At 39.8% G+C, this 22,403-nt stretch overlaps 1 protein-coding gene across 1 annotated transcript in view; it reads left to right on the forward strand.

The window, feature by feature from the left end:
- Nucleotides 1–751: 751 nt before the first annotated feature.
- LOC150083203 (uncharacterized) overlaps nucleotides 752–22,403 on the forward strand; it is a 29,156-nt gene continuing 7,504 nt past the window's right edge. The window contains exons 1-3 of the mRNA XM_090378433.1: nucleotides 752–892; nucleotides 1,000–1,152; nucleotides 2,152–3,910. Coding sequence (XP_090234559.1) covers nucleotides 752–892; nucleotides 1,000–1,152; nucleotides 2,152–3,910 — 2,053 coding nt within the window. The remainder of the gene's footprint in view (nucleotides 893–999; nucleotides 1,153–2,151; nucleotides 3,911–22,403) is intronic.

Raw genomic sequence — 22,403 nt, forward strand, 5'->3', positions numbered from 1 at the left:
ACGTGTCAGGAACAGGTAGAGGCATGTCGTACAATGGTTATATAATACCATATAGCTAACGCAGGTGTTGCTCCCAAAGTCTTTTGTTCAAATTTAGAGAGGGCTAAAGCAAAAGATAACAAAGCTAGTTCAACTTCAAAGGTGTGGGGTGATCACAGGTGGACACATGGCGTACAAAGGCTATAACTAAAGGAGATACCACCCCCAAGTCTGCGCCACCGTTCCCAAACCGCTCCCTTAGTCTTTGTTCAAATGTAGAGTAACAAAAAAAAGCAAAAGATAGCTCACCTTCAAAGATGTCGTTCGGGAACGGCTAGACACATGTCATGCAAAGGTTATATTTCATCATATAACTAAAGGTGATACCAACCCCAAAGTCTTTGTTTAAATTTAGAGTAGTAGTAAAAGCTAGTTCAACTTCAAAGGTGTTGGCTGGGAACAAGTAGAAACATGTACAAAGGTTATATAACTAGCGCTGTTATCGTTCACATGCCTTGTAGTAACAAAAGGTAAAAGATAACTCAGTTTCAAAAGGTTACCTTCAAAGATACCACACCTACCCTTACTGATGTGTAAGGATTTCGCTCTCATGTCATGGTATTTTCCTATTGGCGGTGACTTTCACATACTATTGAATCTAAGCACTGATTGGCTGACGTCAAATGTTGTTTCAATCCACGAGTTTGCTTTAAAAAGGGGTCAACACGACAACAATTCACAAGTGCCTTTTTTCCTATTACAAGAAATCAAAATGAGTAGTGAAGATATTTTCTTTGGGGACGAAGTAGATTCGAAGTTCATAGATGAAGTTATCAGGGTAGAGAAGGATCATGAAGATGCTAGGATGATAGAGGCTGAGATAGAATTCTGCCAAACTTTGGTATATTCGAGTGTAAGTATTTCTTTTTTCATTACTGAAAAATTTTTTTATTTGATTTTTTAAAAATGTTTATAGAATTATTGTTTGGTAACTGAGTTTCTTTTACGTTACCCTTTCAGAATGCGGAGTTCTTTGGCTATGGTGATGACGGTATTGAGCATCGACCAGGATGCTCACATGACAACACGTTAGAAGGTGCTGGGGGAGAAGAATTGGAGGCTGAGAGTCCGTTATTACTAGATGGATTTTTGAACGATGACGATGATGATGATGTAAGTATACCTATATATATATATATATATATATATATATATATATATATATTTTTTTTTTTTTTTTTTTGTTTTTCGCGAAAAACAAACCCTAAAGCTTATGCGACGTTTTTTTTTAAATTTTAGATGGAAGAGAGAGAAGTAGCCATACAAGAAAGTTTTGAGCAGTATTACGAAGTACAGGATGGGGTTGCACGTTATTCAAAAAAATATCAGACCTTATTTAAAACGTATGAGGTCCGGTTTACAAACATTGTAAACTTAGCAGACGGGGATCTGTTTTTTTCGAACTTTCGGCGGATGCTAGAAGAGATAATCGCCAATTTAAGTAATCAGGGTGATTATTCTCATGTTAGGTTGTGTTTAGACGCACCCAGTCTAAAAAATCCCATAAACTTGCCATTTATGCCTTTAACCGATCTGACATTTGACCGTGTGATGGCCGCATTTATAGCTGTCGACTAATCAAACAGTGAATTTATGATAACGGACGACTTGAGTCTGGACGTCATTCTTATTAATATCACGAATAGGGGGGATGGTGGTTATCGTTCTGAGAATATTAAAAAAAGGGCAATGTTGAATTTGAATGACTTTTTAAAAAAAAAAAAAGCTGTCATTCAAATCAACAATACCGATAGTTTATGTCTCGCCAGAGCATTAGCTGTTGGTATTTCGGCCCATCAGGATGATGCTAAAACATACAGACAGGTGCGAGAGGATAAGCGTAGTATGCAAACTATCAGAGCTACAAATTTACATGGTATCGCAGGGGTTGCCTTAGAAAGTTGTGGTTTGAATGAAGTTGAGTTGTTTCAGCGAGCGATCCCTGATTACCAACTGGTTGTAATTTCCGCTGAGTGCGGTTTTGAAGTTGCATATCGGGGCCCCGCTGCTGATAAACAGATATTTCTACTCAGTCACGACAGACATTATGATCTTGTGCGATCTTTGAAAGCTCTGTTTGGCAGTGATTATTATTGTCCCCTATGCCTTAAGGTTTTACCTACTCGAGAAAGATTAAACACACACAATTGCTCTTTCAAGTGCAATAGATGCAGAGCTGTCGCCATTCATAATGAAGACAACCTTCTCCTGTGTAATTTTTGTAATCGTTTTTTCCAAGGCGAAGCATGCATTAACGCTCACAGGGCAAACAAAACCTGCTCTGAAGTGCATCGCTGTGGCGTTTGTATGTGCACTTTTCTTACCAACACAGCACACAAATGCATTGATCCCGACTTCTGTAGCTATTGTAAAACTGTGCACAAAACACAACATTGCTTTGTTCAAAAACCTGAGGACCCGAAGCACGATGTTTCTGTTGTATACTTTGACACAGAAACAGTCTTGCTGGATGGTGAGCATGTGGCTGTGCTCTGCGTTGCTTCTTTTGGCGATCAGGAACGCGTTTACTGGGGCCGCAATTGCATGGCGGAGTTTTTGGATGAGCTGTTAGGAACCCGAGAGACTTTGAAACGAGGTAGTGATGGCCGAAAACTTCGACACATAGAGCCAAAATATAAGAATGTGCGAGTAATCGCCCACAACCTTCGTGGTTTTGACGGTTACTTTGTGCTTTCTTATATTTTCGCGAAACACATAGCTCCTCACACTATCTATGATGGGTCAAAGATTTTGGGTATCTTTCTATCTTCGTTAAACATAGTCTTCTTGGACTCTTATTCTTTTCTAACAGTTCCACTCCGAAAACTGCCAGCTATGTTCGAGCTGCCAGAGGTGCGTAAGGGCTTCTTCCCTCACGAATTCCACAAGATAGACACATTAGATTATGTGGGAGCTTTGCCCGATCAAAAATATTTTAAACCGGAATTCATGAGCGAAGAAACCCGTACGGAATTCGTGTTATGGTACCAAGAAAAGTCACGAGATACATACAACCTGAAATGTGAACTTTTGGCCTATGCCTTAGACGACGTGAGAGTATTGCGAGATTCCTGCAATAAGTTCCGTTCTCTCTTTATAGCAGTCTCTCAAGTTGATCCTTTCTGTCAGGATATTACTATCGCCGGTGCTTGTAGTAGGATCTTCGCCAGAAACTATTTAGAACCAAACACAATGGCTATCCTACCACCTGGCGGCTACATAGGGAGTAACACACAGAGTAGGAAGGCGTTGGCTTGGCTTTCGTGGCAGGAACAACAGAACAACATTAAAATTCAACAAGCTCGATCACAGGGTGGTGAAGTTAGAGTAGGTCCTTTTTTATTAGATGGGGTATGTGGTAGCACCGCTTACGAATTCTATGGTTGTTACTATCACGGGTGCAAGAATTGTTTTCGATCTAGTACTATACAGACACAGAGAAACAAACCTATGGGCGCTCTATATGCTGAAACCATGGATCGCGAGGCCTTCATTAGGTCTCGAGGATATGATGTGGTTTCCGTATGGGAATGCCAGTTTGACAACCAACAGAAAAACGACCCTGCCATGAAAGAATTTGTTGCAGCTTTCATAACGTACGAATCGATTACACCACGTAGCGCTCTCAGAGGAGGTAGAGTTGACTGTTTTAAACTTTACCACCAGGTGGCGGATAACGAGGAGATTCACTATGTGGATTTCTGTTCGTTGTATCCGTGGGTTTGCAAATACGGCGTATTTCCTCGCGGTCACCCCGAAGTCATTCTTAGCGACTTTGACTATAGTCACAATGCATACTTTGGTATAATCCATGCTAGGGTGACAGCGCCCGAAAAGGAGTTCTTACCCGTCCTCCCAATAAGCTCCAATGGCAAGCTAGTGTTCCCGCTATGCGGTGCTTGTGCCGAGCAGTTGTCTCCCACCTGTAATCACGAGGATCGGAGCTTTTCGGGAATCTGGTGCACGCCTGAGTTTTACCTGGCTGTTGAGAGCGGTTATAAAATTGATAACATCTACGAAGTTTGGCATTTCAAAGAGAGCCATAAGTCTTTATTTGGTGGCTACATAGACACCTTCTTGAAAATCAAACAGGAGGCATCGGGCTGGCCCAAGGGGGTTGAACCCGATGCATACATTTCCGATTTTAAAAGTAGGGAAGGCATCTCTATGGACAGGCATGAAATAAAGGCGAACCCTGCTAGACGTTCACTTGCAAAATTATGTCTCAATAGTTTATGGGGTCGGCTCGCAATGAGAACTAATAGGGTGAGCACTGCAGTATGTAACACTTACGAAAGCGTTGTACAGCTTTTTATGGATGACACAAAAATCATCCACGACGTTATGTTAGTGTCGGAAGAAATAATGCAAGTTGCATTTGCCCCGATTGATGGAACGGAAGAACCATACCGTCGGGGTAATGCAGTCATTGGCTCTTTCGTCGCTTCCTATGGCCGAATAAAGCTTTACAAAGCTATGGCCCCTCTACGCCAATCTCTTTTATATTGCGATACTGATTCGGTGGTGTTTGTCCAAAAACAGGGGGACGAACGTCCACCCATAGGTCACTCGCTGGGTCAGCTCACAGACGAATTGTCTGGGGACCACATTGTTGAGTTTGCCTCGACCGGTCCCAAATCTTACTCCTTCCGCACCCAAGGGGGTAAAACAGTGACCAAATGCAAGGGTGTGACACTTAATGCCAAAAACGCGAAGTTAGTCAACATGAATGTTATGACAGCTGCTGCAAAAGGCCAACATGTTGACGTTTCTGTCGATGTACCGTTTTCTGTCCGGAGAGACAAACGTACTTCTCGTCTCCTTGAGTCCTCAGTAACAAAAAGGTTTGGATTTACTTTCGCTAAACGTGTGATAGGAGACAACACGCGCACTTACCCTTATGGATATTTCCAAGACACATAGCGAAAGCTAACCACCTAGTCATCATACTATCAACATTAGAAAAAAAACCCAGTGAAATCCCCATGTTTTTGACACTAAGCAGTTTTCAATGGCTACCTCTGGTGACGTCTCCTTTTTTTCAGGATGTCGGCGAAGTCGATCGGGCACGTCTTCCCCATCCTATTCCCACCGACGTCACATTCGTGACGGCACTCGGATGGGAATCGCAGGGCGCAGGGGGAATCGCGGCACCCCTCCCACCCATCACGTTGTGATGGGCGCGCGCACGGGGGGATCGCGGCACCCCTCCCACCCATCACGTTGTGATGGGCGCGCGCACGGGGGGATCGCGGCACCCCTCCCACCCGCCACGAAGTGTCGGGCGCGCTTAGATGGAGGAATACACTTTTTTCTGTGTCAAGAATGGTTTCATGGAAAAGACAACTTCCAAAAAAACCTTTTTCATAACTCACAGTTTTTTAAAAAAGGGGACAATGTTTCGTTTTTCTGGAGACGTCACCTTCTGTCTTTACATTTGCTGGACCTCTCGCATCGGCGCGCGAACACACACATAAATACATGGTCCAGACTAGCGCGCGCTCATTTACATAATGTTTCACCATCCATTCACAGCTATAGTCTCGGGAGCAACACAGAGTGGAAAGACGACGTTTGTATTGTCGCTATTAGAAAATAGTGAAAGTTTAATTTCGCCACCACCTCAAAGAATCGTCTATTGCTATTCAGAGTTTCAAGATAAGTTTCGGTGTTACTCGCAAATCGAGTTCATGGAGGGTTTAAACATCCCCGAATTCGATCCATCAGTAAAAAATTTACTTGTTTTAGACGATCTCGTCAACCAAGCAAAGGATAGTATTGTCGTTTCTGAAATATTTATAAAAGGATCACATCATAGAAATCTGAGTGTTATTTTGTTAACACAAAACCTGTTTTCGCAAGGATCGCAGTTCCGTACTATCAGTTTGAATTCGCACTATCTGATTGTTTTTAAAAACCCTCGCGACTCAAGACAAATTTCACACCTAGCAAGTCAAGTTTTCCCCGGGAGATCACGTGTTTTAGTCGACATATATAAGCATGCAACACGCGATCCTCATTCATATTTACTGTTTGATTTTTGTCAGAACACAGATGATAGGTTGAGACTGCGCTCACACGTGTTACCAAACGAAGGACATACGATTGTTTACATCCCCATATGGCTCTGCGTCTAAAAAACAATGCTAACTTTATAAGGTATCTGTCGGAAGTTCGGCCGAAACAGGCAACCGCTTTATTAAGGAGTTCAAATCAAACAGAAATAAATTCACTCTGTGAAATATGTAAAAACATAGTCAAAGGTAGCATTCCGTTGACAGACAGAGTGAAAAGCAAGTTACAACGCAAAAAACGTCTGCTTAGAACACTAGCAGATAAAAAAGTAGCATTTAAAACTAGGCGGAAATTAATTCTTCAACAAGGAGGTTCACTGTTCCCCCTGATCGCAAGTATAGTGGTTCCGCTCATTACAAGTTTGATTAGAAGATGAGTGAATCTTTCCGTAAATTCTTGCTTGTAGCTGCACCGCCAGAACAAAAACAGATGCTCTCTTTAGACGAGAAAATGTCTGAAATCTTAAAAAGACAGGATTTGCAGCCCGAGTCTAAAGTTAAAATGTATCTTCAGATACTACAGTCATATTTAGGCCTGAAAACTAATGCCGCAAAACAAGCGTCCTCGTCGGCATCAAGCGATATCGAGACCAGCGTATCGAACGTAACGGCCTCGCTACCCACAATTCCATCCTCTGAAGCGTCGGAGCAACGGTACTCCAAGAGCGAAGTTGTAAAGCCTCGTAAGCAGGTCAAGCGCCGATATACGGCTTTAATATCGCCTCGTCGTTTGAGACGTAAACATACGTGGATTTCGTTGTGGTAAGTTTTTTTTCAATAAAACAGACACTTTTTAAAAATAAATAAAATTTTATTTTGTAAGTAAAGGTTCAATTACAAGTAATGTGGCTAACAAATCATTTGCCCACAAATCTTTACAATAATATTTGTTTACAATCTTTGACATAGAAATATTTCTACACCGATGATTCAGGAAAAAAATACAATGTAGTCCACACGCTATAGATTCTGGATGTTGAATCACCACTTTGTTATAAGTCCATTTCTTACTGTTTTGGTTAAGGAACTCTGCAATGTCCGGTGTCGGCGGTCGTGCAAAGCTGTCGAAATATTGACTTTCTCTTTTTCCTAGGAAGATACTCACCCAGTGAGTACCTGGCATGTGTGCCTTGTCTGTATTGATGACTAGCAATGCTGGTTTCCTCTGTATTTTTGACGGTAACTCGTCCCTGGCACAGACACCGATCAGATGTTTTCTCGATTCACTGTCAGCTTCTAAAACCTTTAATATATCTCTAGTGTTCATAATTCACGATGATTGAACGGTCCTTAGTCACAGAAAGAATGTTTTCGAATTCGGCATACAAGATCACTGTTACGTTTTCGGGAAGAGGTTCTGCGAATTTCAGTTCAAGTCGAACACCGCCTCGCCGTAAAGAAGTGATGTGCGTGCCAACAGCGTTACTGTCGGGAGTTAGGTCGAAAGCATAAAGCACATTCCCTTCTGTATAATCCAGGATTGATATGTCATTTCCACAGTCTGAATTCCATTTGTTTAGCGATGTGAAAATAGACAGGTAGGACCGCGTATAATGTCCATTCTTATAATCGGGTGTTAGCGGAATGGAAGGATGCTGCACACCATCAGCCGTCAGAAGTAAATAGCACAAGTTGTAGTGACCAAAATTGAATGGGTTGGTTTTGAGGGAGCCGTTGAAACTATCACTGGACACAATACCGACTATTAAACGAGTGGGGATCTGGCCTAGATATATATTATCTCGGGTAGAGTCTGACATGCCTTTTGGTATTGAATAGTAACTTACATCAGCTCTATTAATAGGATATACAATAGGATGTTTTTCAAGAACACTCATGTGGGCTAACTGTATGCTGGGGTTAAGTTTAACTTTACGCACAAAAAGACAGGCTTCGCGTATATGAATTTTAGCAGTATTGTCGAGAGACAACAGACAGAACTCGGGCGAACTGCGAACCATTCTTAGGCGGAGCGATAAATTATTAATAATATATTTGTCTTGATGGCACAAATCTAGTCTGAGACGACCCAGAAGTTCAACAGTTTTAGTTTTCGAAAAAAACTTCATACGTTGATTCATACCACTGTCAGGCTGAGAAAACATTTGCGAAACATCCGAAAAATTGTCTTTTACGAACAGTTCTGTAGTGAGCTGTGATTTTTTTGCTCCTCTGTCAAAATTCAAAAGCGTTTCTAAATAAGCTCTATAGGGGTATGTGTCGCTGCTTGGATTAATTAATTTGTCTTGAACGAAAAGATCCACATGTTTAAACATGGAGTGAAAAAAGTTGTTGACAACTCCTACACTCGACTGTAATTCTTTTCCGTCGCTTTGAGTTAACTGTACTTTGAGTCGCAAATACGTTTTTCCCAGGTCCAGATATTCTTCTGATGTCCCCGGTACGGAAAATTCTATTGGGCCCGGCGTATCCACTGAAGCTAAAGGCAAAAAAGTAATGTATGAAGATCGCTCGATGCATAGATTAGTGGCAGGCTGTGCAAACAGGTCTAGTTCTGACATCATAACTTCAGCCATCATTGAAAGATGTCCTGATATTTTTTTTTCTTTCGACGTTTACCTCCACTCTGACTACGAACTTTTTGCTTAATGGCCTGTCCTACTTCAGAAGCTCGATTTATAAACGAGCGTTTCACGGGTGCTCCCGAAATGACATCATCTATGATATTACGACCTGCCGATAGCACTTGGCGACCGATGAATTTGGCTGCGGGCTTCAGAAGAGGAGAGAGAAATGTAAATGCTGATCTGAATATACTGCCTAAACCTTGACCTCTCTGGATCGCTGCTCCTACAAAGTAGGGATTTCCCCCCGCTTGCACTGAGTAGTAATCAACGTACGCGTTCATTGGGGTCGAAAATGTAACTTAATTAGAGTTTTACCACCTCTGAATGGAAATAACTGACCACTGTCTGTGCGAATTTGAATAGAAATGGATTGAATGTTCGAGAGCAGTACAGGGTAATAGTCCAAATGTAAGAATTCACCACTGCTTCCGAACGGTACTACTCGCAAAAGAGGCGCTCTGATATCACCCACGACCTGGTCTTCTATCACACTACTATAAACAAAATAAGAGCCTACACCTCTATTTATATCTCCGGGAAATTTCGATCTCGCTGTTCCTTCGAAACCATCGGGCATACGCTCAAAACCGAGTAACTCACCGAGTCCTGTCTCAGGGAAGCGAAGACGCACACCGCTTTCTATTTCGAAAGAAACAAAACCACGGGCATTAACAGAACCTTTAATTTCGGGGGCTATAAAAGTCATAACCTTTAGAATTTCGGAGATGCTACCGTAATTACCATAAGGAATTTTATGCTCGCGAACATCACAAGTCGGCTGTTGTACGAGTACAAGCTTCCTATCAGCACACTCACTGTTAGGCTTTAATGGTGGTAACACTATTTTACCTTTAGGTATCCACTTTCCTATGTACTCCCCTTTAAAAGTTCTAGATTTGTCAACAGCTTCACTCACTACTACTTTGTGTACTAGTCCTAGAATTCTGGCAGTTCGTAAAGTCATGCGCAACTCACAGCCATTTTTAACGCGAATTGTAAATCTCACTTTGAATTCTGTCTCTTCTACTTTAAGCTCTAAATTGGTATTAAGACCACACATATGTTCAATCAATTTAGACGAATTTTCGTACTCATCGTTCAGCATGTAAACCTCAGGGTTCCTAACTGTCGGTTCTTTCTGCAGAATTGCAAACTCGGCCCAACCTTCGGAAATATTGTCCCATGACTTAGGTACGTGTATTTCTGCAAGTGCTACTTCCCATTTGCCTTTGAGAGGTATAGTGTCGGGCAATATAATAGTAAAATTAGCTTGCGTATTCTGGGGATGGAAATCCATGCAAGCATTACTCGGTAGTGTTAAGAAGAACATCTTTAGCCGAAACCCAACTGCTGTAGGAAGCAGGATATCCTAGCCACTTAACACGGAATTGACGTTCTCCTCCCACACGTCGCTCCTTAAGTACTTTTTCAATAAGATATGTATCCTGTGGCAACTTGTCGTGAATATTAACAAGTTGTAACTGTTGCTCATAAAAGGTACCTTCGATAGTGTCGCCTGCTTTGTCTTGTACTCTGTACACAACTGGCTTTCTTCGTTTCAATACTTGAGATATAGTAAAAATTTCACGAGTCCAACTGCCCCAGAATCCTTTGCGGAAAAGATTCGAACCTGTACTTAGAACGACACGATCCCCCACTTTAAATTTAGGAGTCTGTTCTTTGGTTTTTTTCAAGTACAATTTCCTGTAGACGTCTTCTTCATTATGCAAAGTGACATCGGCAGGTGGCATTCCTATAGCTCGATGTGGCGTTCGATTATAAGTAGCTACAATGTCGGGAAGAACATGCACATATTTCTTACTTTCAGAATAAGTTATCCATTTAAATATTTTTTCTTTCAGAGTTCGAATAAAACGTTCAGCGATTGCAGCCTTTTTCTCCGATCAAGTAGTATAAAAATTAATGTTGAGAGATTTAAATAGGGCCCTCACATCTTTGTTTATAAACTCTCTACCTCTGTCACTGTTAACACTGAATGGCGTTTCTTCCTTGAAAATTGATTTGAATGCTTTTACCATCTGCTTCGATGTTTTATTTCTAAGTGTTCTCACCCAGGCGTATCTAGAAAAAGCGTCTATACAGACGAGTAAATAACGCACTCCGCCATTAGCATCAGACAGATTGGAAACTTCTGCTAAGTCACACTGAAACGTATGGTGTAGACCAGGAACTATTATTTGGTTTCTAGGAAAATTAACTCTTTGAGGCTTGTGTCTGACATAAGCAGGTTGAGATGACAAATACTCTTTCACGATACGTCTGGGTAATTTTGTATGTTTTTGTAATGCATTAACACCACTAAAACTTCCAACGACGCGCGGATCGTTGTAATCTTGTAACATTTCTTTTTTCTTTTCCAGATGGACTTCTACGAAAACCAGGAGTACTTATGGCGCGACCCCTGTTTCTTTGCATCTTATATGGCGGGTTTGGAAGCTAATGGTTAAAGATGGGGTAAAAATAGCGATGACCCCACTATCTTGTAATTTTTTTTATTTTTTTATTTTTTATTTTTTTTTTTTTTATTATTTATCAATAAACGTATCTATTTGAAAAATATTGTCTGTCTTTTTTTCTTAGAAAGTAGAAATTTAAAAAAATTCAAAGTTGTGGAAAGAATCTGAAGAAGGTAAATAAATATATATATACACATCAATACATTTTACTTTTCAGGTTTTTTTTTTTTTTCAAGATAGACTAAGCATCAGGATACAAAATTCAACTTGAAGAGGAACCATCATAAATAGTTATGGGTAAAAATATATACATATAAAAATTTAACCATCAAAAAAGCACATAACATAACATTAAACATATAAAAATACTTAATTTTTCAGCTTTTCAACTTGCAGAATAGATCGGTAGATGGCGACACAGTTTCTTGGTAGTTACGATGTCTTGGCAATCTCCGTTCAAGAAGTATTGTGACACCAAGTATCCGTATGTGAGAGAAAAAATATATATTTAAATAAAATCCTTAATTTCAACTTTCAGAATGACACGCTAGATGGCGACACATTTTCTTGGTTGTTACGATGTCGTGGCAATCTCCGTTCAAGAAGTATGTAGGGAAAAAAAAAAAAAAAAATATATATATTTAAATAAAATCTTTTAATTTTCAGCTTTCAGATTGCTTCCACAGATGGCGCCACATATTGCAAAGCCACTGAAATATATTTAAACGGCAAAGTCATAGCTACCTAGGAAAAAAAAAAAAAAAAAAAAATTTAAACACCTTAAATAAAATAAAATCTTTGATTTCAGCTTTCAGAATGACTCGCTAGATGGTGGCACTGTTTCGTGGGCTTCTGTTGTCGTGGCCATCGTCGGGCTCGAACTTTTTGTAACCCCCCCAAGTGCCCGTATGTCTACAGCGTCCACGTTTTTCCCGCCAAAACCTTTGTCTTGGGAAAGAATGTCTACTGCTCTATTTTCTTGTGTGTGTGTGTGTGTGTGTGTGTGTGTGCGTGCGCGAGCTCAAGAGCTCGGGCTTGTGTGTGTGTGTGTGTGTGCGTGCGCGAACCCACAATTCATTGCGCACCCTCCAACGCCACCTTGAAAACCAACGCGGCAAAAGCAGACGATTTCTACGGCATCAACAGACCAGAAAATCACCGGTAGACTCAGAGCCGAAGTCGGTTTATACCCCCAAACCAATCAGAACATCGGTTCATATCCCCCTCCAATCAGAAAAAGGCGAAATACAACTTCATACGTCACACTCACACCACTCTTAACTATAAGAGGTACATTTACACACATTCTTACAACTGAAAGGGTAGCCGTGGGGATAAGCACCGGACCACCAGTAGCAACGACATGGGTTCGAGCCTGGGTAAAGTAAAAAAAAAAATTTAATTTAATGGCGAAAATAAGTGGCGCCATCTAGCGGGCGAAATAAGAACTAAAATATATTTTGGCGCAACCGCTAAACCTAAACCTCGGCTCGCTTCACCGGCAGACGCTCAAAACCTAAACGGCAAAACAAGCGACCGACGCGGCAGCACGCACGAAAATTGACGCCAAAATTCATAGAGCCGAAGTCGGTTAGAACCCCAACCTTATACTACTCACATGCAATCTCCTTAGGGCACGCCACTGTGCCCTAAGAAGACTCAAAATTTCTTGCTATAGGTGACAGTTGAGCGAGCTCGTCTGTGAACATGATATCGAGCTGGATTACTGTATATACAATGTTTTTTTTTTTTTGTTTTCCTTGCCATTGGAGAATACGCATTTTGGTGTTTAGGGCCCAATTCGCTGATGGAAGCTGAGTCAGTTACTGATCAAAGATAATCCCAAGGTCTTCATATAATTTCACCTCATAGAAAATAGTTTAGACGAGTTCCTTTTAAGAGAAAAGACGACCACGATTGTTTCTGTAGAGTTCATTTTACTTTCAGGGTTAATTCTCTCTTCACACCTTCAGCAAGGAGGAAACAAGTAGTGAGTTATTCGTAACACCGGCACAAAGCTATCATGTGAAAAAAGAAATGACAGGAATAACGCAGAGAGAAGAAGTCTGATTATACACTTTGTAGCAAGCTGATGTTCGTTTCTTGTTAGACTGATCCTTGCTTTATACTTAAATGAAGTACATTAACTTGAGTGTAGAGATATAGAGAATTCCAGAATATCCCCCTTAATGTCGACGTAGTTATCACATATGTCAATAAATGCAGAGGTATATGTTGTCAAAAGCGAACTGAAGATCTAGAAAAACAACCGCAAGTTATGGATTTTGCTGAAATGCTTTCATAATCTCATTTGTGGCAAACAGCAGGTTAGTCGTCGAGCTACGTGTAAGGGTATACATAGCATAATGGACTTGGGGATGATCATGTGGAGGAATCAGGTTGGTGAGGGCAGGTTAATTAGTTAGTTATTTTGGTTTTTAGGAGCATTAGCAACTAAGGCCATATTGCTCCGGGAATATGCGGTGGTCATTCCTTGACCTTCCCGCATCCTCCGTATTTGGTGGTGACGGGTTCGAACTCCGGTCTAATCAAGAAGCGTGTGCTACGCACTGCTGCTCCTTCCCACCTGGCTTATGGAGGCGCCTGTAAGGGCAAGTAATAAACACTTTTCCAGTAACATTAAACAAGTAGAATGCATTGCCATTTGGTCGAATGGAAGATTTTGGAAGTTGATTGCGATTTAGGAATGCCGACCTAGAAATATGCACGAACCGTTCTCCCGGGTTGAAGTTCAACGGAAGCGGACTGATGCTTCCGCTGCATGATAAATTACTTTTATTAGATAGTTCTGTTATTTCTTTAAGCTTTATCTTTGTTCTGTTGAAAAGTGTTCCAGTTCTTGAGAATGTTATTCTACACGACAGGTTATTAATGATATTACATTCTGCCATTCAGAATGCAGTTTGGGATTTTACCATAAATGTAAATGATTGGCTTAGTTTTAGAGTCGACCAGCCCCTTGTTTGCCAAATATAAATAAATTTTCTGTTTATACTCCGGGACGACCAAACAGTCAGAGGAGTTCACAAGATAGATAGAATACAAGAAACAGCACCGTATTCAGTAGTCACGGGCTTGAACCCCGGTCACTCAAGGCACGTGTACTTATGCACCCGCGCGCCTGACCACTAGGCTACGGCTGTGCTTGATGCGGCTGCACTAGCATGTCGCCATACGCAAGATCTATTTTTACGGGTCCTGGAGGTAATCCCATGAGAACAGAAGCAGCATAGTGATACTTATCTGGATTCAAGTGATATGGACTAATAATTCTGTTTTCTTTTTTAATTCATCAGTAAGATTTGTTATCATATCTGATTATCACAAGATTTAGATTAGGGCACCAAGTCCTCATGATATTAACACGGCAGATATATTTGTCTAAATATTTCGTGTATTCTATTGTCGGCTTGCCTGTTGCTATCTTAAAAGAAACGTACATAGTTTCGGTTTTTTCTGGGAGAAAAAAAAAATCACTCACCTCCCGGCTAATTCGGCCACAGCATGCAAAAGGCTGATAAAAATTCCGCCCGTTCACTGGATTCGAACACACGGTATGATGGACAGCGATCGCAATCAATGTGGTAGGCGAGAGGCTCATTAACGCAGTGGAGAAGAGAAAGACTACCGGCAGATGGTCCAAGTTTTAATCAGTTTCTGGTGGAGTATCTGCAATGATATCATATGCTGAGAAGATAAGTCAACCTAGTTGACTCATCTTCTTGGCAGATGGTTTCCTTAGTCCGGAAGGAGAATTGGAGCCCCAGATTCGTGGCGGAAGATTCTGTACGAGAATTTGGGCAGAATCTTCCTGGGCTTGTTGCCTTGAAGGGTTCAATATACACATGAGCACATTGCAGGTTACTAGAAATGTTTCTGTTGTTATTACATTAAAATCTTAGAGTCAGTGGTGTTGGTTCAAATTAAAATCTCTCCATTAAACGATGCGTGATTTACGCGGCAATTGTTAATAACCCAGTCTATAATACCTTGCATTCCAACTCTATTTCTACTATAAAACTAACCAGGTTAAGGAGCTTGTTTGTTTGAGGATATTTTAGGCGCATGGGCATCTATGGCCATAGTGCGCCACCAGGTTAAGGAGCTGACACATAGTAGAAACAATATGTAAATATATATATATATATATATATATATACAAAATAAAACTATTTACTGTCATAAGAAGCAGACAACGAAGAGGGCAAATTACCCTCTGTGGACTTTCTTGTGTACGGTTAGCTTTTTTAAGGAGGTATCGCTTTGAGTTCCTTAATAATTATGGTCATTCAGGGTTTGGTTTTGCGTTCCTATTTCTAATTTGCGATATTGATAAGGGTATCAAGGGAGGCTTTCAAAGGGGATTAACAATTCGTGACAAAACATGATACTTCAAAAAAGACCTGGATCGGTTGCACATATGGTCCTAAAATTGGCAACTAAAGTTTTAATGTATAATGTTTGCAATGTAAATAGGTGGGTTGAAAAGCACATAATATGCTGTTCATAGTTCAGAGGACCTTTTCCCGGAAGTATTAGGACGATGATGAGTTCGATTTGAAATATTGTATTCTGCTCTAAGACCGCAGATAAAAACAGGCCGAACTTCTGTAGAGGATTCAAAGAAGGGCGACTAGATTAGTGATGGCACTTCATATGTGCAAATCGATGCACATATGAGGAACGGCTTTAGAGAGGTGTGGGCTGCAAAGTGCGACAAGAGACATATAAGAGGAAAATTTGATTAAGATTTATATAGAGCTGAAGAGTTTTAGTAAAACAAATGAGGAATCTCTCTCTCTCTCTCTCTCTCTCTCTCTCTGTCTCTCTCTCAGGCGAGACGAGAACCGAGGGGCACACAAATAAAAAAATATATATCAGGAAATAACAAAGACGGTATTTCATGAGGGTCGCCTAGGGACAACGGATTTTCGAACACTTTGGAACAGTTCGCTCCGAAAGTGATAGAGGCAGCAAACCTGAATAAATTCAAAGCAGAATTAGATGGTTACTTAGTCATAATACAAAGAACAATATGAATATCCTGTTTTATTTTATTTATTTATTTTTTTATTCCTTTTTCTTTTTTTTTTTTTTTTTTGGCTGATGCAGAGAACGTACGCTTTCTTGCATCATTTTGCTTTACTAATACTAGTGTGGTGATCTTTATTCAAAAAATGTTCGATCCTTTAAGTTTATTGCAAGCAGCGCTGACATTGGATATCCCCCCCCCCCCCAGGGAAAAAAATTGAGTCCCCTGCTCAATTACATCTCCTGACTTCGCTCTACCCGGGAAATGTCACCTGCCCCTCCTTAGTTCCGGCACTATCGCAATTATTGAAATGAAATTTATTTTCATTAATAACCGAGATGAAGTTTATTTAGGAGCCTTTTCTTTGTTTTTAAGAATAACCCTTAACTGAGGAGCACCTTAATTAACTTGAGGAGCTTCGTACAATGTTCGAAAGTGTCGAAAACGTTATTATCGAATTAGATTTTTCGAAGTTAGCGGTGCAGTGTGTTAATACAAGCATCTCCCATGATCCTCTTTTTTTATTTGTTTTTTAAAAACACGTATTTTTAACATAAAATCCTGTTAATATTAATTATTGCAGATTTTATTTTCATGAGAGTTTTGTGATGAAGAGTTTTGCGTATTTATTTGTGTATAGTTTTATTTTTAGAAACGTTACTCTATATTTCATTTGGCCTTCATTTTATTTATGTTCCTTCGAACACATGCTGTCATTATTTTCTACTTTGATAAATTATTCTACTCGTATAATTAGTGTTTACATTTCCTGGCAATCCCAATTTATTTCTTTCACTGCCAGAGAAGTTTTATCAAAGGAAGACAATCACACGATATACAAGCGTTTGGATCGCCTGAAACAGGAATCGATCAATCATCACGGTGAGGGGGGGGGGGGGTAGCAGTGAGGTATATTTTTTGTCTGATTTGCAAAGCACGGATAAGATAGTAAATCAACCTAAACAGGAAAGAGGACTTTTTGAAATTGGGCCGAAAATAATAAAATAATTCATTCCAGAAACGGTGAGAGAAAACCTAGAAAAGATGTTTTGTTTTTTTTTTACAAAGATTATTATTCCTTGCAAATTACAGATTGCGTGAATATGGATAGACAATCAGAATTATATGGAGGAATAAGGCGTTGCTATTATAAAAGATTCTAAGCATAACTTACATCCTGAAATTGAAGAAATTTTTTATTTCATTATTCTTGCCTTGTATACATCTTGATTAAATGAGCGTTGATCAGTCTACTTTAAGCAACTTAGGTAGGTGGGGTTTGCTTCCATACCACAGTTACATCCACAGTTCTCAAGTCATAGACTAGAAAATTTCAAATCATGACGATGAAAGATCATGCTGAATATTATAATTATAAAAAAAAATCATAACTTCGAAAGCAATAAAAAAATTAAAATTCAATTGAAACACAGAGTAAATTTCTGCTGCAATTAAGGTCGAAGTTGGCAAGGGGCGATTCTGCTCCTATGTGCCAAGCAGCTTAATATTAAACAAAATAGCGATACAAATAAATAAAACGAAGTGTGAATACAAATTTCAAAAATGGCCACTGTAAGGTGTTGCGGTAGCTATTGTGGGCAAAGCTATCTGAGTATGATGTATCGTGTTTGTTCACTTTTCATTATGGTGATCGTAAGTTTGCATTTATTAAGTCAAGCAATAATAGGCACGAAAGTTTTTTACTTCAAACGTGTAAAACTTTTTTAAAAATTTACAGTACAGCACATAAAAGAAAATTCTCGTTAAGTTAAAGAAAACTCTCAACCAAAAGTTAAATATCGTCACAGGAAGAATGTAAGGAGTCTACTATTTAAGGGCCGAGATTTCAAGTGGTACACCCGATTTTCTGAATGAAGATGAAACGGCCCTTAAATAGTAGAAGCGACAAGTGATGAAAATGTTGAACAAGGTGTGGGAACTTTTATGGAAAGGAACAAGTTCCTTTAGATAAAAGGATGCCTATCAGATGGTTTAGAAGAAACGGGGACGGCGAGAGAGAGAGAGAGAGAGAGAGAGTGAGTGAGTGAGTGAGTGAGTGTGTGTGTGTTAGTTAGTTAGCTACATTTTAACTATTAATCTTGAAAGTCTGTGCAAAGATATGACAAAAATCTGATTAGTAACTGACGACTAAAGTGACAAAAAGGTTTGTACCAACCTTCTGGACAAAATTAAACTTTCTAGATAATTATCACATAGAACAAGACGGACATTTCAGTATGATCCTGATATAAAAAGATAGAATCAAACAGTGGAGGACCACGGGTTCTCCAAAACCGAAAAACACAAATCAAAATTCAAGACCATGTCCATCGTTTTCTTTACTAAATAAGATATTCGGAATTCGTTCTCTAAGGGAAAGCTGTCAATGAGACATTTTGTCTCCAAGTTCTGAAGCGTTTGAAGGAAAAGGTTTTGCAAGAGATGGTGGTGAGTGTTGCATGATCACAATGCACCGGTTCAGACTCCGTTATCGGTGAAGCAGTTTCTGAGGGGACAAAATGAAAATTCAGATCTTCCTACTCCCCCAATTCGGCTTCATCTGATTTGTTCTCCGTGAGAGTAGAGTGGCTTAACTACTAGTCATTTATTTGGAGAAGTATGTAGTGTATTAACTAGGGCGAGCCACCCTGGGAAAATTTCCCCCCATAAGCTTTGCAGAGTCTTTGCATGTCTACTGGATCGCCTGCAGGATTCTCACCATATATTCCCTCCTACCATGTCTGAGCAGAACTGCAGTCATAAGAATATTTTTTTTCCCTTCTCGAAACATTTTTCCAGCATGACCTTATATTTCTTGATCGTATCATCAGTTTGCATGTTTTAAGTCATTAGTACGACATGGATCACTATACATACCCTTTAGTACCCTTAAACTGATAGCAGGTTTGCCACATCATAAATTTTCATACCTCATTGACACTCTCTGGTTCTGTCTTTATCACAAAATATATTTCAGCTTTTCCTTAAAATTGAGTCTTCCGGTAGGATTACCTCCAGTGGAATTAGAGCATTCTGCACTGAATGATCCAGTCCTGGACCTGTTGTTATTTGGTTTTTAGGAGCATTAGCAACTAATGCCATATTGCTCCGGGGATATGCGGTGATCATTCCCTGACCTTTCCGCATCCTCCGTATTTGGTTTTAATTTTTCCCAAGGTAAGTATTTTTTGTGTTAACATGTGCAACTTATTTGTTACCATATGCTTATAGCTTCGATCCTTTATACAATTTCAATTTTTTAGCATTGCTTATAAATATCACGAAACTTGCCTCCTAATCCGTATGGTTAAAAAATATAATGAAGAAATTAAAAAATATAAAAAAATTCCCCCAAGAGAAAAAAGTGCACTTTTTCCGCATCCTCCAGTCCTGGACTTGAACTCTGGAGAGCATCGCTCAGCGTAGAATCAGCCACTTGGGTCTCTGTGGAGTCCACAAGTTTCATTTTTCCGTAGGGCATCAATTGATGTGCTCAGAAACACAACCTCGCCTAATAATACATCGAGGTGTATTTGAAAGTTGCGCACTCCCTACTTCTAGCATATGGAAAAGAATTGCCATCAGCTGGAGAAAGTTCCACCTACAACAACGAGTACGCGAAAATATGCCATAACTCGGGTGAATTGTCAATCCTGATATCCTATGACATTTTGCATATCTTATCCATTTGAAACAATAATTTTATTAAAATTAAAGATTTAAATAATAAAAATATCAAAATAAGCACTAGTGAATTATCTTTAATTTCTCCCCTTTAAAAATTACAAAAATTATCACAGTACAGTGTACTGAATAAGGTTAAAATATACTTCTGGTAAGGTCTGTCAAATTAGCTCTATCAAATTCAGCGCACTCAATTTCATTGGTAAGAGCCACTTACCATTAAAAGATCTACCTTTAAATCCGAATAAAACGATAATCCCCTGGTGACCTATTTTGAAAATTAATTCCCTAAGGACAAATGTATTTATGTTTACTCCAATACAATGTCTAAGTAAAGCTAAAATCATAAAAACACAACCCAGAGAACAAAATATGTAATATTAAATGGAACAAGTTTTAGAAAAGTACATTTTCAATGAATATTAAGCATTTAGAGCTGAACTTAATTACATCTGTAAACATGAATAAAATATTGCTAAAAGTTAAAAATCTGGATAATAGTTCAGTTTTACGTGCTGTATTGTCCATTTTAAATATGTGCCTAGTACAGTATCAGAGAGGGAGAGAGAGAAAGAGTCAATCAATGCGATCCAGAGCATTAATAGGTTTATTTTTTGATTAAGAGGAATACTTACAACGAGATATGCACAATTCTTATCAATTTATCTGATATTTTGGGTTTAATCATGTAAGGAAAGAGATTCAATCAGTTTCTCGAACCTAAAAACAAAGAATGCCAAGTTTTGTTTTCGAACTGGAAAAAATTATTTTTTTTCCTGGTGAAACGTGCTGGATTCTAAACAATTCCTTCGAAATCTGTTAAGAGCCAGATTTAGAAGCCTCCTGTATTTCTATTTAGAGCTGTCTGGAGCGCAATATAATCTTAACTTGACATGTTCTGTAGAGCATAAGGAAGAGAATTACATAAAAACAAAATTAGTTCGCGAATGAAAAGAGTAAGACGCTGCAATGAGGATACCGTAGTTTTAGGAGCACGATGTGTCGCGCCTAACCCGGGCGTACTTTCATTGTGACGACCTACGTCTAGAATGAACGCAATGCAGCAGCGATTCAAGATTACAGGTGTCTCAAACACTAGCATAGAGGTATAATGACAGCATGTGGTGTTCGAAAAATAATTGCGCTGTTTGAGGAAACAGGAAGTCTGGGGGCTGAAGGTAGGGAGAGGACGGAAACCCCTTAACCAAGGGCGGCTTAAGGATGTTACTACTAAGAGTAGTGAAAAGTGCTGTACAGGTATCGGCCGGGGAAGGCAGGACCAATGCATGTGCGGCAGCTGACGGTTAGACAGTATGAAAGGTGCTGCATCAGAACTTTTCAGTTCTACCCATACAACGACCACTGCTAACAACAATTGCAAGCTGGTGAGGCCATAACTCGATTGACATTGGTTCTCCACTTCGTCTCGAAGTAGAAGAAAAACAAAATTAAGAGTACCAAAAATCGCTGCGTGTGGCCACAGAACATCCTTTAAACAGACAAGGTCCGCTGCGATTTGAATGGCACTGTGAACATCTTCACACTGCAACCTTCATCGTCGACTCTTTTTTGAAAAAAACAATCCCACTGAACCTGTAGGCGTTCAGTTAATCCTCACCCCGATCGGAACCAATACATGTTAGCAACTATTGTCATCCTACAACTGCAACAGTGCGGATGCCTTGAAACCGCTTTTATGCACTTTCGCATATTGGGAAATATCTACAAGAACTGTTGCGACAGTATTTTACCACTGAAAGGATAATTTGTTGCTAATTTCCCACAGCGTGGTCGCGTCAAGCGATGACCTCACTCCTTTGCGACTCCTGGCTCTGAAGCTACATGAAGATCAAATGCGTATCGTGGTAATTCTGTCCAAACTGTCCTGAAAAATCGCATTAAACTGTAGATGAGAAAAAATTACCCCGATAGGTGAGAGCTTCAGTTGACCTCAAATCGGTTAGTCTCTGCTGCACAACAGTGGTGACCACAACAAGGCGCATATCGAGCATTGATTGACCAATCCAATATCACCGCTCGGAAAAGAGGGACCGTTGACTGCTAGGCTAACAAAATGATAACAGTCATGCCACATGTTTCCGATAAAACTAAATGAAAAAATCAAATAATCAAGAGACAATATCACAGTACCGGAGTTAAAAGCGTGTTTCCTCACCTTGAGGTACGCAGACCCACCCGAATCATGCAACAGGTTGATCGTTAACAGCAAACTCATTTTGTTTTTCGCGTATCTCTTCCTCATTCTCATTTGACAGTACAGTTTACCACTTGTCACTCGTTTGGAGAGGTCTGAGTTCGAGTTCCTTAGCCAACTGGAAGAATTTATACTCTTCAATGGAGGCTATATATTTATCCAATTTCAGTATCGTTTCCCTGTGAGTTATTCCGAGATTTTCAGCCCACACCACATGCAAATTGGCCTGCAAATACATAAAACTGTACAGACAGAATACACAGACAGGGACAT

Source organism: Mastigoproctus giganteus, chromosome 7, assembly GCF_048544385.1.
Source record: "Mastigoproctus giganteus isolate SK-2022 chromosome 7, ASM4854438v1, whole genome shotgun sequence".
NCBI classification, from domain to species: Eukaryota; Metazoa; Arthropoda; class Arachnida; order Uropygi; family Thelyphonidae; genus Mastigoproctus; species Mastigoproctus giganteus.